The 26,886-nt window shown below is 48.5% G+C and overlaps 1 protein-coding gene across 1 annotated transcript; it reads right to left on the reverse strand.

Annotated features, from left to right (window-relative positions):
- Positions 1-1,791: 1,791 nt before the first annotated feature.
- On the reverse strand, positions 1,792-24,332 carry LOC142570972 (juvenile hormone acid O-methyltransferase-like). Its single transcript, XM_075679269.1, has 3 exons — positions 23,861-24,332; positions 11,878-12,037; positions 1,792-2,079 (listed from the first exon to the last, which is right to left on the reverse strand). The coding sequence occupies exons 1-3, from the start codon at positions 24,251-24,253 to the stop codon at positions 1,916-1,918; spliced, it is 717 nt and encodes a 238-aa protein (XP_075535384.1). The 5' UTR covers positions 24,254-24,332; the 3' UTR covers positions 1,792-1,915.
- Positions 24,333-26,886: the final 2,554 nt, after the last annotated feature.

A 26,886-nucleotide genomic window follows, 5' to 3' on the forward strand; every position in this document is an offset into this window, starting at 1 on the left:
TGCAACGTTGTTGCAAACAACGTTGCAATGCTACAGTGTTGATGCAATATAGCAATGCAATTTTGCAATGCAAGCGGTTAGTTGCAGTGGGCTAGGAGAGGTTAGAAGGACACTACCCCCGCTGGCCGATCGTTACAGCTCCTCCATGGCACGGAAAATCTTGACTGGTCAGTGCTGATAACCGCTGGGCAAGAAGAGAATGGCTGTTGGCAAGGTAATAAGGGGGGGAGGGGTGGACGTTGCTGTCACTAGCAGCAACCTCCCCCCCCTCCAGTGGTACGCAGGGGTTGTCACGCTTGACTCAAGCTGGCAAGTCTTGTTTCCTGAGATGACCCCACACTTAGCTGCAGCGTCTGTCAAATGACCATGGCGACTACCGGGGTCCGTTAGAAAACGCCTCAGAACACACTTTTCCAGGAGGTTTATTGCTCCCATTGGTCCATGAAGGCGACGCCGAACCGGCTAACAGTACTCGGTCCGCGAAGCGTGTCTCGCCTTAGTGGCGCCACAAGTCGGTCCGAGGGGCGCACATTGTTAGCTTCACGAAGCGATTCGTCGCACCAGACTAGGAGAGGTTAGAAGGTCACTACCCCTGCTGAAGTAAAACTCTTGCTTGGGCTAGTTGGTTCATGCTTGAAGTAGTTTGGCAAGGCGCAGAAGACCAGGACTCGTGAAGAAGAACACAAACGACAGGACCGGCGCCACTCGAGACTGGCAAGCTGAGACGGCGATCATGTTGACGCACAAAATGGCAGGATCGGTGCGAAAGCTTTGTTAAAAGAAAGCTTTCTTTTACTTGAGCATATTTCTTCTACATTGGGCCCTTTGTTTCAACAAAGCTTTCGCACCAATCCTGCCATTTTGTGCGTCAACCTGATCGCCGTCTCAGCTTGCCAGTCTCGAGTGGCGCCGGTCCGGTCGTTTGTGTTCTTCTTCTCGAGTTCTGGTCTTCTGCGCCTTGCCAAACTACTTCAAGCATGAACCAACTAGCCCAAGCAAGAGTTTTACTTGAGCATATTTCTTCTACATTAGGCCCTTTCTTTCAACAAAGCTTTCGCACCAATCCTGCCATTTTGTGCGTCAACCTGATCGCCGTCTCAGCTTTCCAGTCTCAAGTGGCGCCGGTCCTGTCGTTTGTGTTCTTCTTCTCGAGTCCTGGTCTTCTGCGCCTTGCCAAACTACTTCAAGCATGAACCAACTAGCCCAAGCAAGAGTTTTACTTGAGCATATTTCTTCTACATTGGGCCCTTTCTTTCAACAAAGCTTTCGCACCAATCCTGCCATTTTGTGCGTCAACCTGATCGCCGTCTCAGCTTTCCAGTCTCAAGTGGCACCGGTCCTGTCGTTTGTGTACTTCTTCTCGAGTCCTGGTCTTCTGCGCCTTGCCAAACTACTTCAAGCATGAACCAACTAGCCCAAGCAAGAGTTTTACTTGAGCATATTTCTTCTACATTGGGCCCTTTCTTTCAACAAAGCTTTCGCACCAATCCTGCCATTTTGTGCGTCAACCTGATCGCCGTCTCAGCTTTCCAGTCTCGAGTGGCGCCGGTCCTGTCGTTTGTGTTCTTCTTCTCGAGTCCTGGTCTTCTGCGCCTTGCCAAACTACCCCTGCTGGCTGATCGCAACAGTGTAGGCCGGTCAAAGCCGTATGAAAATGCTGGAGTCAAAAGATGTTGGGGGAAGGCTACGAGCACTTCAAGACACACAGCAAGCTAAATGCGAGTACGTGAAAACACTTGAAAAATCTCGCTTTTTATTTGAGTAGACTAAACCACATGCATTTTCCGATCCTGTGTCAGCAGCACTGAACATTCAGTTTAGTGTAAAATCGCATTCATTGTTATTTTTGTGGTAGGTCTGAACAGTAATACGTTGGCTAGATGTATGCAGGCGTTATGTCATGAATTATCGGGCATTAGCCTCTTTGTTTGGAGGCCATAATGATATACGTCCTGAATATCGACTGGTCAGTCTCGGGCCCGTGCACTTTCCGGACCAACGCCGTGACGTCTTCGAGAAGCTGCGCCCTCTCGGTGTTGGAAACAAGGTGGTTGATAGGAAGGAGACTCATGTGCGCTCCTGCAAAACAATGATTTCATTGTGAACGAGGAAACCGCAGGGGGCTCGAAAGGTCATTTTATCTTTTATTTTATTTTGAACATGAGGCGAGTGCCAGTTCATTTGACAATGTATCACCCTCGCCTGACGAGATTTTGTCCAACTTTGGACTCGACTACCAAAAATTACATTCACTCGCTACTGCGTTAACTTCCATAATCAAATTTTTTCGGCGTATCTGCCACACGGTGCAAATTTAGCGACATTTGACACAATGATATCGATGACAGCATCTTTTGAAGTGAGAAATTTTAAGGCGCAAAATAAAAAATAAACATGCGTTTAAAAGTTTATTCCACCTTCCTGAATAGTGGAATGTAAAAGCAAGAATACTATTGCGCGGTTATAGCTTGAGCACGTGCCTGTATTTTGCAATGTTTCAATCGACCACAGTAATTTCATCAATTGCATCTCAAATTCGAAGCCCGAAAGCCCAATGGTGTCTGCCCCGTCGACGCCGTTCCAACGTCCCACTTGAGGAAGTTCGCCGACTATAACTCCTGACAGGAGCGTCGAAGTTGATAGTTATGTAGAAACTATTTTTCGCATGAAATGGGTTGCTTCAATATATCAAGTTTAGTGCAATGCGCATGTTATGGCGACGAGAGTAAGCATTTCTCAGTCTAATTAATTCTGGTGAACGCGTCAGGTAACGAATTACATCAGTGCAGACGACATTAGGTTTTTCCGTGTGGCATAACGCAAATGGCTATAAAATTTAAGGCATTAGCAGGTTAATGTCATTTTGTGTGCCTGTGTGCATGGGTATTGCTTTTATCCCCATTGCACACCAGGAGCAGTTCATTGGGTCTTGTTTGGATTTTGTAGCGAATGGACATGCTTTTCGGTGCTCCGGGGCGATGACGAAATCATAAGTTTTTGTTCATGCTTTGAGCTTGCTTCTGTTTTTATTTGTTTTTTATTTGCTGGATTCTTTGCCTTTAAATAGTAATTGGGTGGTTTTTTTTCTTTCCTTTTTTTGTCTCTCGTATTTCGGGTGCGCGGGTGTGCTTCGTGTACATTCGTTTTGCAGGATGGTTAGAGCGTCCTTTCGTGCTACGTGCTCCAACACGTGCAGCAGGGTGGGACGTTGAGTGTTTGTAGTCTTTAAATGGTAGCTTGGAAGTGGCAAGACAAATAGCTATTAGTGGTTTTACTGTGCGTGTTTTGGTAGAAAAGTGAGAGCGTGGCCGCGTGGTTTAGCGTGTGCGAGATCGTGCGAGTTCGGTCTCCGCGGCATTGATTGTTCTTCAAACAGTGGTGAGAGTTGCTTTGCGACATTTTGAGGATTTGCATCCTGTCCGTATCGGTGTTTGCTAAAAGGCACGTGCTCTGCATTGATATAGTTTTATAGTATTTGCATCAGTAGTAGCATTATTACAGTATTACAGTATGTGCAAAAAGCCGTGCAATACATGGCGGGAAAGCCGGTAAAGCAGGCAGTACGCGGGGGGTCCCTCAAGGCAGATGAGGAGACGGATGAGAATGGAAAAGGCGTCGAATCAACCGGCACGCAATGTGATGTCGATATTAGGCTGCAGAAAATGGAGGCTTTCCAGGAAGAGCTTCTCAAACAGGTGCAAGAGCTCAAAAATTAGCTAAACAGGGAGCGTTATGCACGGAAGGTAGTTGAAAAGAGACTTGAAGCAGCGGAGCAAAAGCTGAACAGGGCCGCCATTGTGACTGAGAATGTGCGTGACAACGGAACGCAGACCCCCGACGCGACAGGCGAGGAAGGGTCAACGAAATACGTAGAACGCCTGCAGGGTCATCTCTACCATCTTGTCAGCCGCTACGATTATTGTAAATATCCTGTAAATATACGTCTGTTTTTAACCCCGTAACAATACTATGCAGTTCCAACCCACACGTAGGAACCTGAGAAGCAAAGCTTTCGTGAAAGCTTTAAATAAATGTTGTGCAAGGGATTATATTCAGCACAGTTAATTGTATTATAGCAATTACCTGCTTACCAGTGACGACGGCTAGACGCGAGGACCCTCAACACGCGCGCGACACACTTGAACGCACATTGTATGGTCACCGCGAGTTGCCCCCTTGGTACTGATATTGCGTCCAAGGCCGGTGCGCCGATTAGAGCGGGGCGGTCCAGGACATAGTGCAACACTAAACAGCACTCTACCCGGAGAAACAGTGGCCAAGCAGATGCGCCAAACCCAAGACCCTAGAAAGTATGCATAGAAAGGCTTGGTTTATAATGAGATTGTGCTCCTCACGATCTATATTTGTTTCAAAGTCATATTTAGGCATCATTTCTTTTATCGCTGAGTAATTCGTAGAAACACAAGGGCAGCAGCCAGGACACCTGTAAAATAACTAATAGTAGCGCCGTTCTGGGAATGAGGTATTCGGCAATACATCGAGACTTACCCACGTTCAGAAAATGCCGTGATCGAACGCAAAGGAAGCTTGGCTTTAGAGTAATCTGAAACCATTCTTGCAAAAATTCGATACAAGCCATCTCACGATGACTTTAATAAATATATTGACACAACGTATGTTGTCACCACCGAAACGAGTTGTGCATGAGGTATGTACTGCAGGCGGGCCTTCTCTTTGGCGCTTCCCTGAGAACACTCGGGGCCATCTAGAGGCGCCGCCGCAAGACCTTCCGTCGCCTCCGAAGTTCGCGGCGCTGGCGCGTGCGAACGCTGACAAACATGCAATGTGGCAACCGTGCTGGCGGCTGGCGCTTCTTTCGTAAAACCCCCAAACTTCGTTAAGTAGCGACACGCTTTGAAGAATGCCGCCTCCTCCTCGCGCGATCTGGCCGAGACCAACGCCGCGTCGCTATTGGCCTAATAGCATCACGTGGGCCCTCGGGATGGCTTCATTTGTTTAGAGTCGTTCTTAAAGGGCCCCTGAAACGGTTCGGACAAATTCTGTAAACGCGTAGGGTACAGCTTAAGTAGAACATTCGCACCACAATTTAAGTGAAGCGTTACGTATTAAAGGAGCTACAAGCGATTACAAGTTACCCTTCTCCCTAGCCATGCTTTCCCTCCTCAACTCGTTCGCTGAGCGATCGGGGCTAAGCTCCGCCTGCACTGGCTCTGCGTCACGATGAGACGTCACATCGTCCACTTCCGGTTGTTTTGGAGCCCGCCCTCGACCGCGAGAAACCTCTCCGCTAGCCGCTTGGCCGTCGACCCCAAGCGAAAGCTATCGAAGCAGCGTGCGTTGCAAGCATTCTGTCGTAGCGCCGAACGTGTCTGGTATTCCGGTAATCACACAATACCTGAATATTTCGACGGAACGGTGGAGGCATAAACTCAAGCTGATGAAGGAACTTTAGCGTAGACGTACGTGAGCTGCCTGATACGGGTGCCTGCCTCCACGGTCCAGCCACCCGTTGGCCCCGTTGGCGTAGAGCTTAACCAGCCAAATAAAGAGCTAATAGTGCTCTAACCAAGTGTAAAATATTTTAAACATTTACAAAAACAACGTGTTAACGATTACACTCCCGCGAAAAATTTACACCAGCAGCAAAGAAGAATATATTTTGTTACTGCTACTGTGTGTGGTTGAGCTCTATGCCACCAGGTGGCTGCACCGTGCAGACCATTCACATTTGCTCTTCTGCACCTCAAACGACACGCATGGGGACACGGCCAGGCTCTAAATTAAATTAAATTATTTGGTTTTACGTGCCAAAACCACTTTCTGATTATGAGGCACGCCGTAGTCGAGGACTCCGGAAATTTAGCCCACCTGGAGTTCTTTAACGTGCACCTAAATCTAAGTACACGGGTGTTTTCGCATTTCGCCCCCATCGAAATGCGGCCACCGTGGCCGGGATTCGATCCAGCGACCTCGTGCTCGGCCAGGCTCTGTCCACTTCACATTCACATTTGCGCATCTGCTCACCCGTTAAACGGCACAGTCAAGCGGCCAGGCCCTGTCCCCTTGCGCTTGCGTTTGCCCTAATACCGGACTCGCGAAACGCTATTGCGTTAGTAATCTTCCGGTGTAAAGTGACGGCCGCAATCGCACAAATCCTGGCGCCGATCGGATAGTGGCAGTCCGATGCGCTGCAGCCAGTCAGCTCGTGTACTGGCTTGCAGAGGGACACGATGTCGCAGCTTGACATATTGCCAGTCACTACGTCTGCAGTCCACAACGCAACAAAGTCGAATCAAAGCGCTCGCGAAAGGACAAACCCATACTGACGGCGGAGCTCTCGTCAAAGACGGAGCACTGTAACACAAGCAGACGACACTTGCTGTGTGCCGGAAGTGCTTAAGTTTACTGAAAAATTGTTCGTGTGCATTCTCTCTATGTTACTTTCTTTTTATAAAAAGAAATTAACTAACATTCCAACTATTACGAACATCATTTGTTTACCGTAAAGTTGGAAAATTATCGATCACGCGCCCTGGTCAGCCAATCGGATAGCTCGCCCCACTGACGTCATATGGGTGATTTCGGTCATATGGGTAGGGGCGGCTTAAAATTCCGCCGACCAGTGCGCTGAGATCGGCAGCGATGTGCATTTTTAAAACCTTATAATAGGTTACACGCTTTACGCAGAGCACTTAGATGTGTCAATTAATGTTCAGAATGACCTACTCTAACGACTCAGTACGTTTGTAGAAAATCGTCAAAATCGTTTCAGGGTCCCTTTAAGCGCCATTTTCGCTTGAGAAGAATGCCGCCTTCTACTCGCGCGCTCTGGCCGACGCCGCGTCGCTATTGGCTCATTATCATCACGTCCGCTCTCGCGCCGGCTTCGTTTTTTTAGTGTCGTTCTTCAACGCCATTTTCGCTCGAGAAGCGTCTTCGGAGTGGGGAGGAGCGCATGTTGGCGCCGTTGCTACGCTCGAGCGGTGTAGGAAGCGCAGCGTCGAGGAGGGAGCGTTAAAGAGAGGAGAAACGAGGAGCGCAGGCGGAGGAGGAGAGGTTCGCTACTTCACGAAGGTGCTTTATTCGGACGGATTTATAGATGGATGGATGGATGTTATCAGCGTGCCCTTTGGAACGGGGCGGTGGATTGCGCCACCAAGCTCTTGCTATTATCCTGCCTAATGTCCTACCTAGCTTAGGAAAGAAAAAAAGAAAAGAAAACACCCTATGAACTCCCAAAACCACATTTTCTGATCCCCTATTGCGAACTTTGCTTTTGTACATCTCCGCTACTTCTCGTTTCCCTACTTTTCTTCCACCAATCCTCTAATCGCCTCTTACTAATGTCTGTTGCGGACATGTTTCCTTTACCACTGCTCCCGCTGAACCCAAGGGCTTCAACGAGGCCAGTGATGCCTAAATCGACCACTGGGTACACGTCGTCACATTCTAATAAAACATGCTCCCTAGTTTCCCTAGCTTTACCGCAGCAAGCACATGCGTCTTCCTTCTTATATCTCACTTTATAGGTGCGTGTTCTAAGGCATCCCGATCTCGCTTCGAAAAGTAATGATTTCCTTTGAGTTATCATAAATTGTTTCTTTCCTGATATTGTTTGTTAGTCTTAAGTAGTTACTCATGGCAGGTTTCTTTTCCATTGCCGCCACCCATGAGATCAGTTCAGCCTCTATGACTTTCCGCTTGACGTAATTTGTTGCTGTGTTACCCACCCTACAGGCCGCATACTTGCTGGTAAGCTTTCTAGTTCTTTTCTTCCACTGTGAATCAGTTTTTTTCCTGTACAGATACATCAACGTTCTCCCAGCCCATTTACTTTCTTCCATATTCTTCAGCCGTTCTACACAATCAATTTCACTACGAGCTTCCCTCACTACGAAACTTGTCCAGCCTATATCACCCTGCACAGCTCCATTTGTAGTCTTCCCGTGAGCGCCCAATGCGAGGCGTCCAACTGACCTTTGGTTCCCATCGAGTCCTGACTGTACCCCAGATTTAAAGGAAACAACTGCATTTTCGAAAGTAAGTCCTGGAGCAGTTACACCTTCCCACATACCCCAGAGCACCTGGTACCTATTGTATCCTCACAGCAGTCTGTGTTTCGTTATGGCTGCATTTCTCTTCCCCTTCACTGTTATTTCTTATTCCTGTGTTTCCATATATCTATAGCCTTCGTTTATCCATTTACCAAGGTATTTATGTTCCCTTACCCGAGGTATTTCCTGGCCATATATTGCCACTGTCTGTTCACTCTTTTCATTGAATGCCATAGCACCTGATTTTTAACACTAAATTTCAAACCTAAATTGTTGCCTTCGTGTCCTCAGATATTAGCCAGACGTTGCAAATCACTTTGCTTGTTAGCTAGCAACACCCGCCGTGGTTGCTCAGTGGCTATGGTGTTGGGCTGCTGAGCAGAAGCTCGCGTGACCGAATCCCGACCACGGCGGCCGCATATCGATGGGCGCGAAATGCAAAAACACCCGTGTACTTAGATTTAGGTGCACGTTAAAAACAGGTGGTCGAAATTTCCGGAGTCCTCCACTACGGCGTGCCTCATAATTAGAAAGTGGTTTTCGCGTGTAAAACCCCATAATTTAATTTTTTTAGCAAGCAACACAATGTCATCCGCAAAAGATAAACCAGGAAGCTGCTGCTCTACTACGGTACCCGCCTGTTTGTGTGAGAGATTAAACCCAATATTGCTTCTTTGTTGCGCCCTCTCCATCTTCACCATGTACATCATAAACAGCAAAGGAGATAAAGGGCACTCCTGGCTCAGTCCCTTGTTGATATCAACTTTCTCGTCGCTCCACATTCCTTCCCATTTAAGGCAAGTGGTATTTGCTAGGCAAATTTCTCTCAAAAGCTGCAGACAATCGTCACCTAAGCCTTCCTCTTCCAGAATATCCCACAAAATGTTGCGGTGTACGTTGTCACAGGCTCCTGTAATGTCTGAAAAGGCCACATATAACGGTCTGCTTTCTACTTTTGATATTTCAATATACTGAGTGAGAACAAATAGGTTATCATCCAGACGTCTGCCTATTCAGAAGCCATTCTGAAGTTCTGCCAAATTGCCATTATTCTCTGCCCATGCTTGAAGCTTTAATTTGATTGCCTGCATTGCTAGCCTGTATATTACCGATGTAATAGTCAACGGTCTATACGATTGAATTCTATCTTTCTCCCCCTTACCTTTATAAATTAAATTCATTCTACTTTGTCGCCAACTTTCTGGTATTCGCCTGTATTTTTAATTTTTTTCCACTGCCCTCACCAGAGCTTCCTTACTTTTTGGTCCTGGTTCATTAATCAGCCTAACGGGAACCTCGTCTAGCCCTGTGGCTGTGCGCTTAGGAATTTTCTTTTCGGCTTTCTTCCAGTTGAAATTTTTCAGCTCCTTTTCCACCTGGATCTCTTTCATGCTCGTTTTTTCTTCAAATACAACCTCGTGATTGCCTTGGCAGGATTCGGCTGTTATTTTTCGGATGTAATTTATTGCCGCTTCCCCTTCGAGTCTGTTTCCATCTTCGTCTAGGATATGTTGTATTGTTGTTGACTTCTTGCCTAATAATTTTATGTGGTTCGAAAATATTCTACGTGCCGCCTTCTTTTCCTCACGTATTTCTGACAAACAACGTTCACTTTCACCTTTTATCTTTACTTCCACCAGTATTTGAACCATAGAATTTTTGTCCCGTTATATTTCCCATTTACTGGCTACTTCATCCTGCGGCAACTGCGCCTTCTTTGCCTGCCTGTGCTTTCTGGAAGCTTTCTGTCGTTTGGCGATCGCTTTTCGTATCTCCCTGTTCCACCAGCTTTTCGGTTTCCTTTTTTTTTTCCTTTCCAACAAACATGTTGTTTCTCTTTCCGTATTTCTGTCGTTATTACACCTAGAAGCTCGCTGTGTTCCCACTCTTTACTTGGCCATTTGCCAAGTTCTTCCTCGACTCTAGTCACTGCATTTGTTATTTGTTCAGCGTTAAAATTTCGACAGGCCATTTTGCACTCCTAGCTCTTTTCCCTAAATGCATATCCCATTTTAAAAATGGTGCGTTTATGGTCACTCCCTATTCTGCTATACCCTTCCTCATCAATGACCATTTCTCTCACCCTATCATGAATTCCTTCTGTCATCAGACAGATATCAATGGTGGATTGCCGGTTTCCCACTTATCGCGTGATCTGCCCTTCACACTTCGGCCCTGTGCTCACAATAACGAAGTTATGTTGCTCACAAAGGTCCAGCATTGACTCCCCATTGTTGTCGGTATAGCCATCTAAATCCTGTATGTGGGCATTCATGTCACCTAATAGGATAGTTTCAGCATCATTCCCGAACTGAGTGAAAACTTTATTGTAAATGTCCGGCGATTTGGGTGGTCTAGTTTCGTTCGTTCGCCCACCTGTCGCTTGAGGTAGGAGGCGACGTACTTTATGTGACTGGTTACGAATGCTTGTACCAGGCGGGCCGTATTGCTTTCTTTAATTCCACTATGTCTGTTCGTGATACGGTTCAGTAACCGAATCGTTTCATCGACCGCACGCTCTAGTCTGCCTACGGTTTCTCCGTAGTGGCCGTTGGCCGACAAGTGCAAGCCCAGTACCCTAATATTGTGAACATGCGGGATACCGATGCCGTCCGATGTGAGTACTCTAATTTCTCTATCTGCGCGCTCGGCTGCGGAATCGGCGTTCTTGGGTTTGCGGCGCCTCCGCGTGGGTCTGTAGAGAAGGAGCTCCGATTTGGCCGCGGAGAATTCGAGGCCCGTGTCGCGCGGATACTCCTGCACCGCGTCGACAGCCGCCTGTAACGTTTGCTCTACGCGGCCGTCATTTCCCTCAGTAGCCCAGAGCGTGATGTCATCGGCGTACAAGCTGTGATGGAGGCCTTCCATCTTTGCCAGTTTCTGGGGTTACCCGAGAAGGGCGACGTTAAAGAGCATGAGCGAGATGACGGAGCCCTGCGGCGTGCCCGTGCAACCAATGTCCATGTCATGCGATTCCAATCCGCCGAAGCCTTTAATTTTTTTCTGGACACGACGCGCCATCTAGTGACGCTGTCGGGAAGTGCGCGCGCGACCTCCGAGACCAGAAGCGTGGCGCGCCGGCAGCTGTGAATGCTGAGTGTTGTTCCCTCGCTTGCCGCACACCCAGTAGCACATACACTGTGGCCCAAGTTGGTGAGAGGTTATATTGAAAAGAGGCGCATACCCAGTGCCTGTGTGGCGCAGACTGCTAAAGCGTAAGGCACCTTTTAGACGTGGGTTCGATTCCATTGCACAACGGAGGAATTTCTTTTTCATCATTGTAGAGCGGCACATTCCCAGTGGCAAATACCTAGATACCCAAGTTGTCGCTAAATACGTTCCTTGAAGAGCGGCACACATCTGCTGGAACACATGCAGCGAACGAAGTTTGCGTAAAGGAGGCTCACCCCAAACAGAATGGCAGATACCCAGTGCTCCTAGTCGGCTTCAAAGATGGTCATTGAGCAGCGATACCTACCCAACACCGCATCTACAGTGACCCATATCGACGTCATAGCGGTTCGTTGAAAGCTGGCACTTATGTACACATTTTCGCATACTAAGTGACCCAAGTTAGTCCGACGGTTTGTCGCCAATCCTTTCCTTCGCCACAGCAACGCATCATGCCACAGACTACCCAGTGAACCAGGTAGTCAAGATAATGGTTAGAGACAAAGTCACGTATATAGCCCTCGGGAGTTCTGTGAAGTACGTTAAGACCGCTAAAAGCAGTACCAATTAGGCTGGTGCGTGCAGTTCCGTAAAAATGAGGTAATTCCATTAAGAAAACCTCTACGTAGAAAATGGCTTTTCTTATTATTCGCATCGTCGTTGCGCTTACCGATTATGTCCTCTTCAGACCATCCGTCAAATATCACCACCCTTGGCAGCACAAGAATGTTGGGGAAGAGGCCGGCTTCGCGCAAAAGTGACGACATGTACTGGATCTGTTCCTTCTCGTCCTTCATGTAATGGCTCTTCGGAATGAACTGCAACAATGTCTGAGCAAAACGTCAACGTGAACCTCATGATAAACAAATATTGCACATTCACAACACTGCACCCTCAACTATGTAGACAAACTGAATGGTAACCTAAAAATTTACCTAAGAGCATTTAGGCAATCACTTGCGATACTAGAGATGCCTGCACTCCTTGCAGTAATATAGGAAAAATGCAGCCAAAATGTGACTAATCAGACGTCCCACATTTTAGGCAGTTGTTTCTCTCAGCGCATTTTGAACTTACTAAGGCACTAGCACGTCAGCACATCGCTGGAAGATATTGGTTAAATCAACGTCCGATCAGCTTCTAACTGGTTATTAGCAGAAATTCTTTCCCTGGCCGAAGGGTCCGGTCTTCCGCGCAATGACCCTTCAATATTCAGCCTATCTTCAAAACTCCCCCAGGCCCAGCGGATTCATTAGTTTAAGCGGCGACAACGTGTTTTTAAAAGGAAAGCTAAGCTAACTTTTCACGGCACATAGAACGAACGGTCCTGAACACATATACCATTAATTTCCGGGAAGACTTAGCTCATTGATGTAGGCTACATGCATGGTTTTGGTGGAATCTGCAATGCAAAGTGCAATAGCGATTTAGGGGCATAAGCTAGAGAAATGCTTTAGCGTTATATCGCACCTCTTCGAGATCGCGGATCCATCAGTTAAGCCGAGTTCAGACCACACTGCAAAGAGTTATTCAGGAATTCAGGATCTCACTTTATATATATATATATGTATATGTATATATATATATATATATATATATATATATATATATATATATATATATATATATATATATATATATATATATATATATATATATATATATATATAAGAAGCCAACAAATGGAGATACCATGGCCAACATAGGGGAAATTACTTGCATTTAATATTTGAATTAAGAAATGCTCAGTCAATTGAAATGAATGGGGATGAAAAAACAACCGGTCCAAGGTGGGACACGAGCCCACGTCTTCTCAGTACAAATGTGACGCTCTTACCAATTGAGCTACAGCGGTGCCGTTTTCGCATCCACTTTCTGGAGTATTTATGTTTCACTAAACTAACCCTGGGAGTGTTACCCAGGGCCACCACTCACAAACCTAGGTGGCGGATCATATCATTTCTGTCGAAGACGTCACTAGTACGTGATCTCACGAGTACGTGGTTTATTTATCATGTGTGACTTATTGATACGAAGGCGTGGGTTCGCGTCCCACCTGCGGTATGTCGTTTTTTCTTCCACTTTCATTTCCATTTATTTGTCATCTCTTTATTTAATTAGTAAGTGCAAGTAGCTTCCCCTATGTTGTCCTCGGTGTCTTTATTTGCTGTCTTGTTACGATATGGTTTGTGAAAATAGGGCCGCTCGGTGCCCTTTCTTCTCATTCATTACACTGCAAGGGTCTCGAATGTGGCCACATTGATGCCTTATTCAGGTAACATGTGTCGGTTTATGGACCAGTTACCCTGTCCCAAGTAGATCCCGTACTCTTGAATCCTGCGGCAAAGAGGATTTTCCACATCCGCCGCCTAGGTTTGTGAGTGGTGGCGCTGGCTAGCACTCCCAGGTTTATAGTAGGAAACATAAATACCCAAGAAAGTGGATGGCAAAACCGCGCGGCGGTAGCTCAATTGTTAAGATAATCGCATGCGAAATTCAAAGACGTGGGATTGTTCCCCGCGTACGGAAAGTAGTTCTTTCATTCACTTTTATTTTCATTAATATATTGTTTCTTAATTTCAACTAGCAACTGCAACTAATTTCCCTTATCTTGTCCTTGGTATCGGTTTGTTGGCTTCTTATGCTATGATTAATAAATATCGGGCCGCTTGGTTCCCTTTGTTCTCGTTCGTATACATATACGCTTTTGATGTTAAATGCGCTCGGCGTTTTATATGAATGCCCAGAAAGAGACAACGATCGAGTGGGGCGAGCGCCAGCACCAAAAACAACTACCGCCTTCTTCGTCTTCTGCTGGCGTTCGTATTTCTCACTACAAGCTTCTCCCCGGCGAAAAGGCAGCCATCCTGGCGACCTAGGGAACAGGCAGCACTGGTGGGTCGTTGTGCGGCTTCAGTCGCTTGACATGAAAAGTTTCACGTCCACTAATCACGGATACAGGAGCACCTGTATCGACGAGCGCAAGACATTTGATGCCATCAACGGACACTTCAATAACGTTAGCGGGGGAAAACGAGGACTTTGATGTTCCGACGATGACGCAGTTCGTGCCTCACGAACTGCGGAAATCAGTTTTCCGCCTAAGTAGTACTGGCACTGGGCCTACGACGCATGGGTGAGAGTGAGCGCAGACGAGAGGAAGGCGAGCGACGAGTACTGTAGAGCTGTTACTGCGGTGCTGGTATGTCATCAGTAGCGTAAACCTCCGGTGGTGGTCGCTGAGGCATACGGAATGGTCGGAAGCGGGAGCTGGGTGGTCGCGCGGTGCCCACGAAGGCCGGCAAGCGCCGGCGGCAGAAGCGCGCTACATGTCCCGGTGTACCGCAGGCATAGCATATTGGGCGGTTGTCAGCAGTGCGCCAAGGATTTGTACCTTGCTGCACTGCGCTGAAAAAGGGAGCCACCGGCTGGCGAGGCGAAGGCGGATGAGAGAACACCGGCTGGAGAGGCGCTGAAGGCGGAGGAGAGAATCCCGGCAGACGAGGCGCCCGTGCAGCGGATTCAGCATACGTCAGAGGCGCGGCCACGGGAGCCGGCTGACACGAAGGTGGAAGAGCTTCGGTCACTTGCTCTTGAATTACCTGTCGGATCGCTGGAGCCAAATATTGAGAAGGCTTCTCCGTGGTCGGCAAAATCGAGAGCTGTCGCGCGACCTCCTCGCGCACAAATTCTTTTATTTGCGTCAGCGAAGTTGTGTGGTTGTCGCCAATGACCGATGCTGCTAACGAATCTTCCGTAGGCGGTGTGCGCCGAACTAAGATGCGTTGTTTCCGTAACTCGTCAAAACTTTGGTACAAATTGTTAACTTCGGCCACGGTACGCGGATCCTTCGCTAACAACATTTGAAATGCGTCTTCATCAATGCCTTTCATAATGTGTTTTATCTTGTCCTGTTCCACCATTGACGGATTCACGCGCTTACACAGGTCAATGCCATCTTCGATTTAACTTGTAACGTTTCACCGTGATGTTGCACGCGCCTCCGTAAGCGTTGTTCTGCGCGAAGCTTGCGCACAGCGGGGCGCCTGAACACTTCTGTGAAACTTGTCTTGAATCTGCTCCACGTTGTGATATCGCGTTCGTGGTTTCGGAACCAGAGGTTCGCGATGCCGGTTAAGTAAAACAGCACGTTTTGCAACTTGGTGACGTCGTCCCACTTGTTATGCTGGCTCCCCCGTTCGTAAGATGACAACAAATCCTCCACGTCATGATCATCGGTGCCGCTAAAGATGGCAGGATCACGCTGGCGCAATGCACCGGAAACGATGACCGTCGGAGGCTGTGGTGCATCTTCCTGGGTGTTTTCGTCAGGCATGGTCGCAGCAGTCGGTAGCGTCCGGCTTCGGAGTTCCAGTTTTCAACGTTACCCCGCAGCTCCACCAAATGAAATGGGGTTTATTGCAGCTCGTTCGAGGGATCGCAGGTAGCTCTAGATCACGAGCCGGGCATTCTTCCTCCCTACAATATATATATATATATATATATATATATATATATATATATATATATATATATATATATATATATATATATATATATATATATATATAAATTGTAGGGAAGAAGAATGCCCGGCACCGCAGCCACATCGCCAGTCGCCCGGTAGGCGCGAGCGCGAGCTTGCATAAGCTGCTCTGGTTGAGACACGCTGCCTGCTGCTCTCTTGTGCTGTATTCATATTAGAATCTGGTGGAAGTGCTACGGTTTTCCCCAACCTGGGTTTACGCACCCGAACTCTGCCATCCGTCAGGCCTGACGACCCCAGCCCGACATCGCCACCGGTTACTCCAGCCATCGTACGTGCCGATGCCGAGCGTCAGCGGGATCCCGATATCTTCAGCGGCACCAATGAAAAAGACGTAGAAGATCGGCTGAAATCATATGAACGCGCCACCAACACCAACAAATGGGACGATACCCTAAAGCTCGGCAACGCGATCTTCCATTTATCGGGCGTCGCCAAGCTGTGGTTCAAAAACCACGAAGCCGATCTCCGCATGTGGGCTAGCTTCAAAACCGGCATCGCAGAAGTTTTCAGCCGCCCTGGCGGGCGCAAACTTCGAGCTGAACAACGCCTACGAAGCCGATCCCAGCAAACTGGTGAAAGAGGACATCGTCGACCTCTGCCGGCGTGTCAATCAGACGATGACGGAAAAGGGCATTTCCCACGATGCCTTTCATATGCTGCTGTCCAGAAACCCAGGCACTGTTTCTCAGGTCATTGAGCTTTGCGAGAGTTTCGACGAGCTCTGCAGACAGCGCCTTCTGACGCGGCGCCCCCGTGCGTCCGACGAAACCCTAGCGAGCATTACCGCGGCTCCTGAGATGGACTCCCTACTTTGCCAAATAATATAGTTCGTCCGTGCTGAGATCGTTCGTCAGCTTTCGCTGCTGTCCTCAGCCACGCCATCATCTTCGTCTTTGCCGGCCAACCTTCGCCAGGTCATCCAGGAGCAAGTGTGCGCAGCTCTCCCTTCTGGCCGCGAGACTCCGCATGTGCCGACTCCCGTTGCTTTTCCTGAGTTGACTGCACCTCTCAGCTATGCCGAGGCTCTCGCGCGGCCACCACCTCCGACCTTCGCGCCATCCCCATCGGTCGTGCCACTGCGTCCAGCTCCTCACTTCGTTCAGCCGCGGTACAGCACTGGACTAGTGCCAGCGCACTTTTTCCGCCATCTGCAACTTTCGCTCGTCGCAAATGTTCCCCTCTGTTTTTCGATCTTTTGGACGTTCATGCCAGCGTCAGCAGATTGCTCGTCGCCAACCAATTATCCTGTCCTCTCACTTTGCTTCGCGGGGAATGCGTTGGCCGTGCCCAGTGTGTCGACCCTGCTGCCATCATTGACATGCTAATTGGTTCCATCGCCACTCATGAAGTTGCCGGAGTGACCTGTAACCCCGCACAGGAGCCGACTTCGCCCTATGTTTTACATAGCTCCATCGCCGACACGTTGACTGTTTCTCAACGCGCCCAGGTTCTACGCCTTCTCGAGAAGTTCCGTTCGTCTTTCGACTGCCAACATGTTCGCTTGGGCCGCACGTCAACTATTTGTCATCGCATCGACACGGGTACCAGTGCGCCACTGCGACAAAGACCATATCGCGAATCCGCGACAGAGCGCCGTGTTATCGACGACCAAGTAGCTGACATGCTCAAACGCGGCGTCATTCAGCCTTCGGACAGCCCTTGGGCATCTCCCGTTGTTCTTGTTAAGAAGAAGGATGGATGGATACGATTCTATGTCGATTACCGTCGTCTTAACAAAATAACTCGTAAAGATGTTTACCCTCTTCCGAAAATTAACGACACCCTTTACTGTCTGTAAGGTGCGGAGTTCTCTGCTATTGACTTACGCAGCGGCTATTGGCAAGTCCCCATGGCAACCGAAGACCAACATAAAACGGCATTTGTAACACCAGATGGCCTATATGAATTTCGTGTCATGCCTTTCGGGCTTTGCAACGCCCCCGCAACATTAGAGCGTATGATGGACAATCTTTTGCGTGGTCTCAAGTGGAAAACGTGCCTGTGGTACTTAGATGAGTTGGTCATTTTTTTGCCCGATTTTCCCACCCATCTCCGTAGGCTGGTGTTGCAGTGCCTAACTGCCGCCGGCCTTCAGCTCAACCTGAAGAAATGCCACTTTGGCGCAAGTCAGCCCACCATTCTTGGCCATGTAGTATCTAAACACGGTATTCTTCCTGACGCCGCCAAGCTCCGTGCAGTTGCTGATTTTCCCAAACCTTCCTCCGTAAGAGAACTTCGCAGCTTTCTTGACCTGTGTTCTTACTTTCGCCGCTTCATTCGGAATTTTGCATCCATCACCGCTCCCTTGAATCAGCTTCTACAGAGCGACTTGAATGACTACGCCTGGTCGTCCGCTTGTGACGATACCTTCCGAGAGTTGCGTCGTCTACTGACCTCGCCACCTATACTGCGTCACTTCGACCCAACAGCTCCGACCGAAGTACACACCGACGCCAGCGGTGTTGGACTCGGTTCTGTGCTCGCGCAGCGCATATCTGGATTCGACGAGTACGTCGTTGCATACGCAAGCCGCACCCTCACCAAAGCCGAGAAGAATTATTCCGTTACGGAGAAGGAATGTTTGGCCATAATCTGGGCAGTTGGTAAATTTCGACCCTACCTCTATGGCGGCCCCTTCGACGTGATTACAGACCACCATGCACTTTGTTGGCTGTCCACGTTGAAGGATCCCTCAGGTCGATTAGCTCGCTGGGCTTTGCGGTTGCAAGATTTCAACATCCGCGTTGTCTGCACGTCTGGTTGCCGCCACACCGATGCTGACGCAATTTCCCGTTCGCCCGTGTCAACCGAAAGCGGTGCCTGCCTCTCTGCCGTTAACCAAGTACTTTCGTTCCCAGCAGGCTGCGACATGGCTTCGGAGCAACGCAAGGATGCCTGGATTAGTACTCTTATCCGCTTCCTTTCAAACCCGTCGACTGTTCCTTCACCTTCTCGAGCTTTGCGCCGTCAAGCATCTCACTTCGAAATTCGGGATGGACTTCTCTATCGCCGGAATTACGTCTCTGACGTCCGCAAGTGGTTGCTGGTCATACCTCGACATCTTCGTGGTGAAATATGTTCTGCCTTCCCCACTGACCCGCAGTGTGCACATGCGGGTGTCTTCAAGACGTACACCCGGCTTCGCTCCAGGTTTTATTGGCGTGGCATGTACACCTTTATGTGCAAGTACATTCGGTCATGCACTCAGTGCCAACGCCACAAGGTTCCTGCCAAGCATGTCTCTGGTCCACTCCAACCAATCCCGTGTCCTGCCAGGCCCTTCGATCGCATTGGCATTGACCTGTATGGACCCCTTCCGAGCACGGCTTCCGGGAACCGCTGGATAGTCGTCGCCATCGGTCATTTGATGCGATACGCAGAAACAGCCGCTCTGCCTGCTACCACCGCTCGCGATATAGCATCCTTCCTCCTGAAAAACTTTATTCTCCATCACGGTGCACCTCGCCAACTTTTAAGTGATAGAGGACGTGTCTTCCTCTCCGAAGTCGTAAACGCGCTCCTTGCTGAATGTCACATCGTTCATCGCACAACCACCGCCTACCATCCTCAAACTAATGGGCTGACGGAAAGGTTTAATCGCACCCTTGGCGACATGCTCTTCAAATACGTCGCCTCTGATCACACTGATTGGGACCTCCATATTGCCATTCATCACGTTCGCCTACAACACTGCACCACAGGCAACCACAAACTTCTCCCCATTCTTCCTCTTGTATGGCCGCGAACTTTCGACTACCCTCGACACCATTCTTCCGTACAGACCCGGCTCATCTGAATGTACGCCCCTCTCTGAAGCTGCCCGCCGCACAGAGTAATGCCGTCAGCTCGCCCGTTCCTTTACAGCCGTCGACCAATGGAAACAAAATCTAGACTTGATGATGATCACCCGCATTGTTACTTTCTTCCAGACTCGCTTGTGTGGCTTTGGGTACCCGCCGTTCCTGCTGGACTGTCATCCAAGCTTGTCTCCAAATATCAAGCACCCTACCGTGTTGTAGCGCAGACATCGCCTGTGAACTGTACTGTCGAGCCTGTCATGCCATCTATGGACCAACGCTGTCGCGGTCTTGAAACCGTCCACGTACAACGTCTGAAGCCGTATTACGACCCCATGATTCTATGTTCACCATGAGTCGCCAGGATGGCTCCTTTTCGTGTGGGAGGTGATTGTAGTAAAGAGGAATGCCCGGCACCGCAGCCACATCGCCAGTCGCCCGGGAGGCGCGAGCGCGACATTGCCTAAGCTGCTCTGGTTGAGACACGCTGCCTGCTGCTTTCTTGTGCTGTATTCATATTATAATATATATATATATATATATATATATATATATATATATATATATATATATATATATATATATATATATGACTCCTGGCTCGACTACCACCAGAGCCACCAAGCATGGCCGACGCCCATGCAAGCTGGTCAACGGACACCATCGAAGAAGGCATTGTTCAAGCCAGCCAGAGACCAAGGCAACCTGGCTACTGGACGCCGGAACCGCGCATATTCTGCGGTAAAACAGATGAAGACGTGGACGGCTGACTGAGACACTACGAATGAGTAAGTCGGCATAACGGGTGGAGTACGTCAGCGCAGCTTGTGAACGTTGCATTTCTTCTCGCCGGTACCGTTCTACTTTGGTTTGGCAATCATGAACGCATGCTGACCACTTGGGAATCTTTTCCTCAGGAATTGAAAGCCTGCTTTCATGATTGAAATTCCAAAAAGAAGAAAGCGGAACACACGTCTACAATGTATATTGAAGAAATACTGAAGCTATGCGGAATTGCAAACGCGAATATGTCGGATGAAGACAAAGTAGGACATCTGTCAAAAGGCATCGCTGATGACGCCTACAATTTTTTATTAAGAAAGTAAAACCTGAGCACTCCTTCCGAATTCAGGCAGCAATGTCGCGCGACAGAAGCTCAAAAGCCGAAGGATCTTACCGAAGTTCGGGCGCTTGGAAATCGTCAACACAGTTGCAAGTATAGAGGTCTCTGCCTGTGATGACATCGCCTCGATCGTGCGTCGAGTGGTTCAAGAAGAGCTAGCACGACTTCAGGGAGTAGGCGCTGGTTACCAGTGCGTATTTGACGAGAGCATTCCCGAACCACCATCCTGGTCGCGAGAACATCGCATCGAGTGGCCACCGCCTTCTGAAAAACATGAACTTTCGGTCTATTCCGGCGAATCTCAGTCGCCGCGAGTCCTCACAAGCCCGTCATGACACTAGAGAATACTACCCAACACTACGACGTGTTGCTGCAGAATACTCGATGCCACGACATGCTCCAGCGAAATCATACCCGGCGCCACGCGTACCCGCTCCATTTAGTTTCAACCACTACGTACCCATCTGCTACGCCTGCGTTTCCCGAGGACATATTGCATGCTTTTGTCGCCGCCGCCTGCAGCGAGGGCCACGTTTCTCGGCATGCACAGCTCGTGTGCACGAAGACACGCCCGCGCCATTTGGAGTCCATCCTCTGCGGCAACAGTGGTCGTACCAATGGCGCGATGAGTCCCCTGTCTCCGAACGCCGCCTTACACCGCCGCCAACACGACAGCGCCGTTCGCCATCCCCGCGCCGTTGTTGGTCGCGGGACGGTCAGACTTGTCAATAAATTACTCCGTCTATTGTTATGCTGAAGAACAAGGTGTGTGTGTGCATATAGACGGTGTAAGTACTACTGCTCTTGTCGATACGGGTGCCGCTATTTCTGTTATGAGCATTCCCTTCAAAGATAGCTTAGGACAAAAAGTTATGTTCGCGTAGGATCGCAAAGAAACTTTTCGTGGAGTTGGAGGTAAAATGCTGCGCCCTGTTGGTGTTCGGTTTTCGTTGCGATCGGAGGACAGAGGTTTAGAGTTGAGTCCACTGTACTGGTCCACGCAGCTCACGATGTTATTCTAGGCATACATCTTCTACTCGGATCGTTACACTTAAATGTGGGGCTGGAGAGATTTTACTAAGGAGCACGTTGCCAATCGCCATATTTGATTATTCGCGGACTGATCAAGCCGTCGTGTTTTCGCTACCTGAAGATGTCTTACTGCCTTGTCGGACAGCCATGTTTGTTCTCGTGAGTTCTTCACGCAGCGCTCTTGTCGAGCCAGATCATGACAACGCGATTAAGAATGATGTGTTGGTCCCTCGATCTAGTGTTCAAGCCATCAATGGGCGCGATTTCTTGTGGACAGTGAACGCTTCTACGGAGTACTCTGCCAGTCGGACTTAAATTGCCAACATTTGAGAAGCAAGCCACAATTGATGTACGAATAGTTGCAGCATCTTCAGACATCAATCGACCATCGCCCAACTATTCGGATCACTTGCGACGTGTGATAAATAAGTCGTTGCCGTCTTCTGAGCAGGACGTACTCCAACAAGTGCTCGCATGCTATACGAGTAATTTTACTCAACTCGAGCGTTCTCGGGGGGTGTAGCCAGAATCCCGCATGCACGACCAAATCAACGCAGGGCAAGCGACTCCGATATGTCAGAAACCCTATCGCGTATCTCCCACGGAAAGAAAAGTGATCGCCGAACAGGTCAACAACATGCTGCAGAAAGGCGTTGTTCGGGAGTCTTGCAATCCTTAGGCAGCTCCTGCGATACTTGTGAAAAAGAAAGACCTCTCGTGGAGATATTGCGTCGACGACCGCCCCTTAATAAAAATCAGGCCCCTCGGTTAACCCCGTATCGTCTCGTTAATTATATAACGAGGGTCTCGAATCCGGCAGCATTGAAGCCTTCAAGTAGCATGCGTGGCTTTATTCACCAGTTCTTTTCACCCAAAACGTTGACGCACTCGTGCAGCCTGCGCCACAAAGGATGAACATCCTTTCTGGCGTATATATATATATATATATATATATATATATATATATATATATATATATATATATATATATATATATATATGCTCTGTTCACCCATACCCTATCTACCTCTACCACTTGACGGGATTTCTACACTTGAAGCATCTACACTTTTTTTTCCATTTGACGTAGAGTTTGCATACTAACTCTGGGGCTCAGTGAAAGAAAGCGGCGCCATGTTGCTACTACTCGTTTTTCTAAAGCTAAAAATATTCACCATATGGTGCAAAGCAAGCACACACACGTACCAAGTTCATATGCATCATGTGTAAAATTCATTCCGTACTTTTTGTCAGAAAGAGCGAATGGCAATTCAGAAAAATTTTTCCAAATTTTACGATTCATGCAAGGATGCGCTCACAGGTATCATGACTAGATGCCGTCACCATATTGAGGGAGGCAGGAGATTGCGTTGATTGCGCGTCTCGTCTCAATCGCATCCCATAATCTGCGCCTGGGCGCCCGCACAGAATAGAAATACGGTGACACCCTTGCGGTTGCCGATTTCAGTACATGGGAATCATGTGGAGCTTATACCCTAGAGTTGTTTCTATTCACTCTATGCTTTGATACTCCTGATACTAATGCACGCAATATATTGAAACGTGGTCACCCGAGAAAGATAAACATGTACACGTGTCAATACCACGTGACAATATTAACAACAACATGCATTACCTATACAGTGTGTCGTAGTTCACGTTAGCCAACCTGAATTAAAAAAAGAAATTTACTAAAATATGGGATTATGAGGCCAAACTGTGTTCAGCCTTCCGTGTTCTTCTGCCTCCAGAATAACTTTCCGGTTCGAATTACATGGTTAATGAGGAAAATTATTCAACAGGCATTTCATTGTTCAAATAAGCGGTACACTTCGAATAAGAAAACTATTTTTACATTTAAAAGCATCACATTCATTGGGTTGCCTTGCGCTATGTCCTGCACAAATATTTTTTCCGCAGTGTACTATAGTAGCGCAAGAAATTCAAGAAAGTGCCGCGTGATTATGACCACGTACCGCGACACTTCCAAAAGTGATTTGAGTTCGAGGAACTAAGTGGTTAAGCAAAACAGATGTCTACATGCTTCAGACAGTCATTTGACCAAAGTACTTATTGATTCTCTGGGGTTACCCACGCGTTTTTCTGCCGGTGGACAGCTGCCATAACTATATATGATAAAACATATATTTACCTTCGAATATTTTTCCCAGGGATCCATTTCGGCCAGAAGTCGCCATACGGCGCCAGGTTGCTGTGAAGCTGGAAACACCAGAAGACACTGTCCTCCTGGTGTCATCAATGCAGCTACGTTCTTCAGTGCGGCACCTTGGTCCCTCAGCCATTGAAGGCAGTAGAAAGAGAAAACTCTGTCAAAGTAGCCACGGCGGCCGATAAACTCGGTGACATTGTCGCCTATGTCGAGCAGCTCGTATTCAATCTTCTCGTGAGCCGAATGTCGCCTAGCGTATTCGATCATTTGGATGCTGGAGTGGATGCCGACTAACCTGCCGCATGGCAGACATCGTGGTAAAAGGAAGTCCCGTGTGAAGTCCCCAGTTCCACAGCCGATGTCCAAGATCTGCATGTTGGCGTGCAGCTCCGTAAAGAATGCGGGCTGGCAAAATTCTAAAACCACGTTGTTGTGCTTTCTCTGAAGGCTGTTGTTCTTGGCGTACAGACTGGCGGAGAAGCGAGGCGGCTCCTTTGTGTCTCGCAGAATGCAGTATCGGCCATCCTGTCGTACCTCTGATGCTTGAAAAGCCATCGAAAGACTGCGGTCTGGATAATTGGCTGCAAATAAAAAGATGTAGTGTGTATAGTTATAATCAAATCATAAAAAACGGTCATACAGGTAAGTTAACTCATATTTTAATGGCGCAATGGCCTTTCTACAATTATGCGCCATGAGCAGGTCTATTGTGCTCTTGGGCAGAAAAATTCGGTAGTCCGATGTTTCATGCATAGGTTGATCAATGGCGGTCATACGGCTAGACTTGATACGGAATTCCTTTCGTGTCTAGGTATCTGAAAGTGTCTTATAACCAAAATAAGGACTCATCCCAGAAAAAGGGCTGCGCAGTGGTACATGATAGATATAAAGCAGATCTGTCAACAAGTTTCTGTTCTCCTTTTACAGCGAAGCTATGAGCTGCTAGTTAGTAGAGATCTTTTGTAGGGTCCTGCTCACCTAAATCAGTACCACCACCTAGCGGCCGCGGCCGCTCACAAGGACGTGAAACCGCAGCTGGAAGAACGCTTTGTCCGAGTTTCCGTGAAACATAATTATGCTTTATCGTGCATTCGAAGTACAGTCCGAGGCTATCGTGTCTGCAGCTTGTGTGTGAGTCGCAGATTACGAACTTTCTGACGCAATTTACTTGGAAAAAACGAATTACTTTAATAAAACACGTGCACTTGGGCCGGGCATATAGAAGAATAGGGACGTGTGCTAATGGGTTGCCTAACGTCGTCTAAAGTCGGTTGGGGTTGTGATACTTACTTATGTAACGTCCATTGTGCTTGTCTAACGTCGGCAATAGCTTTGCTGTACTTCCACTTCAACAGGGTGGAAAGAAGGCGGATTTCTATGCCGTGGGAAAGAAGTTAAAATGCGCGTAATTGCTAATAGCTCCAGACATGTTAGGCATGCAGGCTCACTGTTGTTCGGTCAACAGAAAAAGAACTGTGGTTTTTTTCATCATGTGTGTCCTATTCAAAGGTGACAGAGAAAGACTTCGAAGAAACGGTTCCTCTGCCGGCAGCTTCTCCACGTTTGTAATACTCGTTTCACAATGTGGAGCTTGTTTTTCATCTGTTTACCTATATCGAGGTGGCATTATTTATGGATGCTTGTCTGCCGTGCAACATCAGTCATGACGATGAGCCGCAAGAAACAGGAGCATATATTTACTGAACAGAATGCTCTAGTTGACAGTCATTCCTCGGTGGATAAATCACCTGGTCCTTGCGCCGGCCGTGCGTGATCTGAGCCACGCTACCGTTTCGCTTCCTAAACAAACGCCTATCCTTAGCCAGATGCCATCCTCCTCGTCTTCCTCGACGTCGATGCTGCTACAGGAGGCCCTCCTTGAAGTGACAGAGTCGTGCAGGTAGCCGGAACGATATTTTGAGGAGTTTGGGTCGGGATGTTCGGAGTTGAAGTGTATTTGAAGACTGGCTAGGGCCAACCGGCTCTGGGCTAATGCAGCACCGGCCATCCGTTGACTGAGAGAGTAGGTGCTTAACAAGCGCGGGCTCGAGGCGATCGATAGAGATTATGTCCTGTCGGCCATTTAAGCCCACAGCGAAATGCTTGTCGGCATGATGAATGACGCGTTATGGACCATCGTAAGGGCGTTGCAGGGGCTTCCGTGCGTACTCACGGTGGACGAAAACGTAAGAGGACGTCGCCAGCTCTTTGGGAATATTCAATGCGTTACCGTGCTGGCAGTGCGGTTCAGGAGCACGAAGTGCTTGGCATGAAACTCGCAGCCTGTTGATGTAGTCGTTGGGGTCAGGGCACCAGGTTAAAGCGGTAGAGCGGAAGAACTTCCCTGGAAGACGTAGTGGTGCTCCAAAACCATCTCGGCAGGCGTACAGCGCAGATCCTGCTTCAGTGTTGCCCGAAGATTTAGCATAAGCAGTGGTAGTGATGTGAAGCAGTGAGTGGCGTCAGGCTGTGCTACGAGCGAGGTCTTGATGACGCAGTGAAAACGGTCTGCAAGAACATTGGCGATGGGGTAATATACTGTGGTGCGTATGTGAAATGTGCCTAAGAGGGTCAGCAGATTATTGAATAGTGCTGATTCAAACTGGCGTTCTCTATTGGTTGTAACAGTAGATGGTACGCCATATCGCGAAACCCAGCCCTCAATGGGCGTGTTTGCTATCGTTCCAGCACGGATCTCGGGTAGAGCGATAGCTTCTGGCCATCGAGCAAAGCGATCTATGCAGGTTAGGATTTGGCTGTTCCCGTTTGACGGTGGCAGCGGCCATGTTCCCAGTATGTCAATATATGAAATAGCCACGTTAGAATACATGCTCTGGCGGTGTGCCCGGTCCCGCTCTATCATAAATAACAGCTAAGCCAGAAGGGTGGCGGTTCTCTGCAGCCCTCTTCTGGCTGACCAACTCTGGGCTGTCCTGCAGGCCGGCGATGCGGCCGAGAGACTCGGCCTCCCGGTTCCCACGTGGGCGTGGCCCGCTTCGTGAAGACTC

The sequence above is a fragment of the Dermacentor variabilis genome, chromosome 2 (genome assembly GCF_050947875.1).
Source record: "Dermacentor variabilis isolate Ectoservices chromosome 2, ASM5094787v1, whole genome shotgun sequence".
Taxonomy (NCBI): Eukaryota; Metazoa; Arthropoda; class Arachnida; order Ixodida; family Ixodidae; genus Dermacentor; species Dermacentor variabilis.